The sequence below is a fragment of the Vigna unguiculata genome, chromosome 5 (assembly GCF_037176805.1).
Source record: "Vigna unguiculata cultivar grain cowpea cultivar isolate G323 ecotype 2 chromosome 5, ASM3717680v1, whole genome shotgun sequence".
Taxonomy (NCBI): domain Eukaryota; kingdom Viridiplantae; phylum Streptophyta; class Magnoliopsida; order Fabales; family Fabaceae; genus Vigna; species Vigna unguiculata.
This window is the reverse complement of record NC_140796.1, coordinates 39,491,803-39,499,715: the sequence shown is the minus strand read 5'-3', so window position 1 is coordinate 39,499,715 and position 7,913 is coordinate 39,491,803. Positions and strand designations below refer to the sequence as shown.

The following is a 7,913-nucleotide window of genomic DNA, read 5'->3' as shown; positions in this document are numbered from 1 at the left end:
TCTAGCATTTTGTCTTTTGGAGCAAGGATATCCAGGATAGGGAGTTTCTATTCGATAGTTTTATGTTTAAGGATTAATTTCATGAAATGTATGTTAAGATGAATGCATGTGTTCTATCTTTTCTGCTATTTTTGTGTTTCTGGAAAATTTCCAGAAACCACCTGGCGGGCTAGTCATAGTTGTCAGGCGACTCATGTTGACTTTGGTGTTTTCTGGGTTCCTACCAGGAACCACCTAGCGGTGACCTATGTGCCGCCAGGCAACACAAGGCCATAACTCAGTTTCTGGGTTTTTCTTGATGAAGTGTCTAGTAGTGATGAACACCCGTCAGGCGACGTGAACTTGTTCACTCAAATTGGACGTTTTGCGTATTCTGGAATGATATTAATGGGAGGGAAAGGAAGTCCTAATTATTTGTGAATGATTAGGCCTCAACCATCATTGAATTCCACGTGATTGGAGGGTTAAATGGGATGAGAATCGTGTGAGCATAAAGTTAGGGTTGATGATTTGGGGTTATCAAAAATTACACAAAGTTGAATGGTAAATGTTATGAAAATTGCATGTATTGGGAAATTTAGGAATAAACCATGAACCTGAACATGTGAGTAAACTTATTGGATCGTGAATTGATTAAAAATCAGAACAGTTGGAGTTGAATAGGTTTCGCAGGTGCACGGAGAAGTGTTGGGTTTCTGGAACAGCAAGAACCGCTTGGCGGCACCCAGTTTGCCGTCAGGCGCCATGTCAAAGTTGCGGGTTTTGTGAGTTTTGGTACACGATGGTTGTTGGGGAAACTAATTTGGGTCTTGTGCAGTAAAATTTTGGAGGCTGGGAATAGTATAGGGATTTGCTTAAACTAGAAATGTGTGGAAACTGGTAGGTGTGGCAGCAAGATACCTTGAGGTACTCATCAGAAGACGTAGAACACGGTTAACCTGGTGGTGGCCATGTGCTCTAGAATCAAAGGATGGTTTTCATTTGGTGTGTTTGTGATATATGTATTGCTTGTATATATGTTTATTTTATTGTTAGCTCACCCTATTTGCTTGTATTTGGCGATGATCGTGTACGTAGTACACATAAGCAGATGAGGTTGCAGGTGGATCTGGTGGGGCACAGAGTCAGGGCGGGGCTAGACTGGGATAAAGAGTTTATCTCAGAGTTTTAATGGTTTTTGATTTGGAATAATTTGTAATCTCTTATTACTAGCCATTGACTTTTGTAATTGAGCTATAATTATGATTTTAGAGTTTATTATATAATGGATTAAGGTTTTAAATTTTCCGTGTTTTTGGGAAATGAGTTTTCAATAAATGATGCATATTTATTATTTTTTTTATTTTATTATTTAAATCTGTAATATCCGAACGAGATGTTACAAATGACAGTAGAAAGAAGAAATATATCGAACGATGACAAGCACAAAATGATGTAGATTTCTCATAATTATGCAAATGACACATAATGCACAGATCATATTCTCAACCACTATTTATAAGATGAACCATGCTCCCAATAAAATTTTTCCGCCCAAATGTTAAGAATACGAAGCATTACATTTTATGGTGACTAAGCAACTCCATTTGATGCGACCACTAACATCATATGTCCCTTCACCTGCTCCCATCACCTCTGACACAGTCTTAGCGACGTTACCACTTCTCAAGACTGGGGAACTACCATACCCCAAGGAATACCAAGAAATGAGGAATTTTTCTTGCAACTAGTACAATACAGCAACCTTTGACATGACCTATTCTGCCAAAGACCGGGGACTGATGTACTATATGTAGTGCTATAGCCAACTACCAACCCCCAACTTATAGTCCTAAACTAAAAGGAATATAAGTTAACTACATAAAATGATCATGTATACATAGCGGCCAAGGCATCATATGAACAAGTCCCGCCTACTCTTAACTTAGGAAAGAATGGTTAAACTCCTAGAATCAAGTCACAAGTCTAGTACTGGATCTTAGTTAGACTCACACATGCCCAAAAGAATCCTAGTAAGACCAATAAGGGCTCAGCCCATGAATAAGGTAAATTGTGATTAATGCTCTATAAATGTAAGTAGACCCCAATAATTAAAGATACACAATTCCTTAATTCACCAATCCGTGATTTGAGTTTTGAGAGCTTTTTGTTAACTTGATCGTCAAAGTCTTTTCTGCAAGTAATCTCCAAAATGTTTAGTCCGCCTACATGACAAGGACATATCTCAACCAAGGAGTGGAGAAGTATCAATTCCAAAGAGTCAAGGATTAGGTAACATTTAATTTGTGCTCCCTGATATTTTGTTATTATTTCCATAAGAACAATATTATTTGTAGAATCTAATGAGAAGTTCATTTCAGGTTCTTTACCTTTTGCTATTAAGTATTATGCGAAAACTTGTAACTGATGAAGTAATGCAAATGATATCTATTGCAGTAACATTAAGATTTCAAGCAGAAAATTGTCTTAATATCTACTTTTGTTGTTTACTTTCCTGTTGTGTGATAGAGAGTGCCAACAACCCAGCTTGGAAGGAGTTATATTAGGGTAGAAAAATTAGAGGTTTTAGAAGTTCAAACGTCATGGGATTTATGGGTAGTAATGTTCAGAAGTGGCAAAATGGACACCTTAACTGCAGTCACCAAAATTGGCTTTAAAGCAAGGTAATTCACAAAAATATCTTGTTTACAGCACAAGAGTGTGTAGAAGATAGCTCTTTAAAACTCCATTGCCAACATCTACTGACCAAACATTATCAAGAGGGAAATTCATGTACAATTTCTAAGTTTTCTTTCTTAGATAATTTTTGCATGGAGAGGGTGAGAAACAATCAATTTTTTTATTAATCAATTAAATGATGTACATATAATTACAATGATGGCAATCTGAAAGCAAAAGTGGAAAACCTTACCAGACCTAAACCCCGTCTAAAATTTGATCAACCTCCTTCCAACCCTAGGCATAAAAAGCATACAGGTTATTGTATGCGACCCCCTTAAACCTTTAGAACCTATGACAACCCATAGTGAAAGCTCCCTGAATGCCTATGAGCAGCAACAGCTACTGCTGCAGCACCAACTGCACCAAATTGAGATTGTGCCTGCAGCAGTTTTGCATCAATGGAACCAACAGGATCATTTAAGTGGTCTCTCTTCCCCTGTTGATAGTATGGGTTAGTGTTAAGATCAATAGCTGGTCTGGCTGGCATGCTACACTGCTGGCATGAGAGTTGATGTTTGCCTTGTGAAATATCTTTGTATGTTTCTGATGTAGCTTTGGCGTTAGCTGGTTGCACCCTATGGAAACAGTGTGGAGAGACGGCATGAGGAAGTGAGTTTCGGTAGAAGATCCTTTGGTCATAAGCATCTTTTATGGTTCTCCCATTGTCATAGTGCAGAACTGGCCCTACTATTCGACCTGGTTTGGCTGTGTCAAGGAAAGAAAAACATTAGTACCTAGTTCAAAATCAGCTTCACGTTACAGTGCTATAAGGATTTATGAGCTTTCCTCAGCTAGTAGTATTATTCATGTTTGTCTCTAATGATTTAGTTTAGAGTTTCACTATAAGAGATAGGGTAGCACCACATTAATCATATAGTTTATACCTGCTGGCACCCTTGGGGGAGGTCGCGAACTCCTTAACTGACTTCCAGAATTTGATTCTACTGATCTCGAAACCTTTGATGCCTCTGCCACCATTTGCTTGCTCTCGTATGAAGCGAAAGATGGCTGTGTAGTAGGAGGAATTGTACTAGAGTGAACTGTAGACCTTCACAAATTAAATGCAAATTATTATACATCACAAAGTATTCATCTAAAAAGGAAACAAACTTAACATGCGAACCAAAACTAATACCCAGACAGAAACTAAATACAGTAATTACAAAGCATTGCATGGTCAGTACAAGTTAAGCATTATTACCTTGGAAGGGAGACATGCTTCCTTTCTGGAGGAATCACGGGACCACTTTTACCATGATTTTCCTCAAGATAAGCAAATTGCTTTCTGAATTGATCTATTGCACTGCAAATAATATATCTCCATAAATAATAAGCATTGCATATAATGTAGACATTATGTTATGTTGCACATTAGTAAGAAAAATCAATGAGTATGAGCTCCAACCTAGGGTAAAGGAAGTGAGTGCCTTCAGTTCCATTCATGTAATCTTTAAGCAACTGGGGATGATATTCCAGTATTTCCCGGTATATTAGTTCCCTAACTTCGTCCTTTGTCACCCGTCTCCTCTCAAACTCGAATTCTAATCGTGAAATTGGCTGACACGATGGTTCTCTCTCAACTTTGGCCAAACCCTTAAAGAATGTATCAGATAGTGCCTGCCAATGATAGATGCATAATGATTTCTTTCAGACTTGTATTGAATAAAAAATTTAACTTTCGATACAGTGAACCTGAGTATATGTCACTATAATCACCTTTAATGAGGTACAATAATGGAAGCTTTTGTAATACAGATTATGGTTCTAATCACTGCTATGTTCTTTTTTGTTGTAACTTGTACATTCAACATATTCATATCAACACATTTTTTTCTTTTGCTGATAAAAAAAACAATATATGGAATCGTAAATAAACAGATACCTCTTGAGCTGTTGGTCGATCCTTTGGATCAAATGCTAAAAGCCTTTGCAGTAGACGAAGTGCCAATGGATCTGCATTTGGAAATTTCTGTTCAAATGGCACGGGAGATTTCTTCCGCATTTCCATCAAGTACTTCCTCGCCTTGTCATTTCGAACCTGCATAAATTCAAAATGTAATTAATTCCCAGATATTCTAAAATAGTTTTTCATGAAAGTAACAACGCTAGCAAGCCCAGATGTATAAGACGAAGTGAAAGATAAACAAAAAAGTAAGAGTAGTCCATACTCCGGCAATAGTTTCCGGTGATGGTGTCCCAAGAAGATCGGTAATCAAATCTAATTGATGCACAACACTTTTTCCAGGAAATAGTGGCTTTCCTGTCAACACCTCTGCAAAAATGCATCCAATGCTCCATATATCAATTGCCGGTGTATACTGCAAAAAAGATTCCAAGAAAATGATTATACTAATGAAGAAGTGCAATTACACATCCCAACAAAACTACTTCAGAGAAACAGACAAACTGACACAGTTACCTGAAGGACAGATAAAATCAACTTCCAGGAGAGATCAATAGTCCTCCCTGAACAAGAATTATTACAATCTAGGCTTTACTGTTTACTATAAAACACACAAAGCATTTCATACAGAAATAATGGTAACACCTTTACAATTCAGGCAAGCAAACTATGTTTCCAACTTCTCCTTTCTGGGAAACTAAAATAAAAAGTAAATATTAGTAACATTTATGGTACGAATTTTCAAACCTTTCAATGCCCAATACTAACCTCCTCTACATGCCTACCTAGGTGACAGGACTTAGGTCCTAAAAATATTTTCTTGGAAAATCTTACCAAATGTCCCATCAATTTATCAACATTTATATTGCATGCTAGGCATTCAACATCATGATACTCAACTCCATAGTTCTAACCACAAAATGCAGTTACATTTTCTCCCTCACATGCAAATTTAAAGGGAAACAACCCTTGAATAAAAATCAAACAGAGCCAGTTAAGATTATGATACAGCAACATGCAATGATGATGTCCAGAAAATTGTTATTAACTCAAACCAGTCTCAATAATAATATCACAATACTGCCTTGCAGCAAAAAATAAGCATATATGCCTCTATAAATGACCTATATTACATAAATTTTGACCAAATTATATACCTTAGAAAAGAAGGAGCCACACAGTTCTGGGGCTCTGTACCATCTTGTAGCAACATAATCCTGCAATATGGACCAGAAGAAATAACGAGAAATCTCAATATTACTTATTCAGAAAAAGTCATAACTCCCATATGCTCTACTTGCAATTCAAATTTAAAAGCATTCAAATTTAAAAGCAAAACAAACAGTACCGTCCAAAATGTTGTTGTTGGGGCATCATTGAATGCAACTCTAGCTAAACCAAAATCACAAACTTTCAGTTTGCAGTTTGCATTTGCCAGAATATTCTTGGGTTTAAGGTCTCTGTGATATACATTAGCTGCAGCCACACATAAGATCATTTAGAAGGAACTTTGTGCAATTATTTAAGGAAATATAACAGTGTGAAAAGAATGCATATCAAGGTCACACAATGAAAGGGCAAATACCTGTATGCATATACTTCAATGCACGTAGCATCTGATAAAGAAAAAACTGATGGTGCTCACGGGTCAAGTCGTCATTAGCTTTGATGACCTGATGGAGATCAGACTCCATGAGCTCAAAGACAACATAAATATCTTTAAACTCCCTCTTTGAAGGTGGTAACATAATCCGCTTAATATCAACAATATCTGGGTGTCTTAAAAGTCTAAGCAACTTGACTTCCCTGAGGATTCTAATGGCATCAGAGATATGTTCAAAAATATCATGAATCTTCTTTATTGCAACCTTTCCCCCAGTGTGTGTATCAATTGCTGAACAAACAACTCCATAGCTACCCTTCCCAACAACTTCAAGAATCTTGTATCTGTTGGCATCTCCATACTCAGTGAAAAACTCTAACTCTTTGATATCCTGCGAATTAATAAATTACACAAACTCTTACACTCAATTCATTTAATAAGTATTGGTTGAAAATTAACCTGAATAACGCAAAAACATTTATGAAGGAACAAAATCAAACTACATATACGTGTATCGGGTTAACAAACTCATCCGTATCTACAAAACAATACACAATCGAATCTCAAAATTATTATTTCACAAATCATCACTACCAAGATACCACAATTGAAAAGAATGTTAATTATACATATACTCAAATGTAATCCAAACATGTAAATTTTCTTGAAAATAATGAGAAAGATTCAATCACAATAACCACCATTAATCAACAAAATTCGGCAGAAACGAGCCCAATCCAACAGTGATGCTCATTCAAAATTGCACACTCCAAACTAAAACCATGCAAGATCCACCAACCACAAAGGAGAAAAACCCCATATTCACATCTAGAAACCAAAACGAAAACGAAAAGGATTTTTTTTTTACAGTAAACACCTCAACACACTCGTTGTATGACCATTTGGTTCACAATTTCATTTCGTTACCAAAATTTATTTTCATTTTCCATTTTTCATCACCCCAGTTTCCAATTTTCCATTATTATAACACCACCGTGTGCCATGTCACCTCACAACACCGCAATAAACTCTGCAAACAAAAGGGGCAACAGTGGAGAAAGAAACAACCTTTTTCAGCTGATCTTGCTGCATCTTCTTTCTTTGTTCCTTACTTTTCTTTTCTTCCTTGGAACAGATCCAACACGAAGCAACGTCACCGGCCACCTACCGTGTCGGTAACTTCACTCCCCAACCAAAGGAGTAACCCGAAACCCCAGATCGAAGATCGAGCCCCAACTTCAAAATTGAGCTAGGAAACAAGAAATTGAAGCGATCAACCAGATTGAGAAATGGAGATAAGGAAGCGTGAGCGAGAAGGAGAAGAAGTTGGGGGTGTAGCGGAAGCAGAAAGGGTTCAGTGCAGAGGATCTGAGCTCAGAGGAGAGGCAGAGAGAGAGATCCAAATACGCAGAGAAGGACAATTGAGACGAAGGTCGGTCAAATGTTCTTATTATATATATTATATATATTTTTATTTATTTATTCGTCTTTTACTGTCTAATAAAATTAAAGTATAAATAATTGATTAAACGTATAATAATATAATTATATCAAATTTCTTTTAGGGTTAAATATATTTTTGATCTCTTAAGTTTAAGTGAATTTTGGAATTAGTCCCTCTTCGAAATTTTATACCAATTTAGTCTTTCATCTTTAAAAATACGTGGATTTAGTCCTTCTTACCAA

General features: G+C 36.6%; 1 protein-coding gene across 1 annotated transcript; it reads right to left on the bottom strand.

Moving 5' to 3' along the window:
* Positions 1 to 2,820: 2,820 nt before the first annotated feature.
* Positions 2,821 to 7,658, bottom strand: LOC114184994 (mitogen-activated protein kinase 19-like). The gene is made up of 10 exons (XM_028072451.2): positions 7,296 to 7,658; positions 6,210 to 6,618; positions 5,973 to 6,100; positions 5,782 to 5,841; positions 4,890 to 5,039; positions 4,604 to 4,759; positions 4,127 to 4,338; positions 3,923 to 4,024; positions 3,606 to 3,769; positions 2,821 to 3,426 (listed from the first exon to the last, which is right to left on the bottom strand). Exons 1-10 carry the CDS (start codon positions 7,317 to 7,319, stop codon positions 3,011 to 3,013), a joined length of 1,821 nt encoding a protein of 606 aa, XP_027928252.1. The 5' UTR covers positions 7,320 to 7,658; the 3' UTR covers positions 2,821 to 3,010.
* Between the last annotated feature and the right edge of the window lie 255 nt (positions 7,659 to 7,913).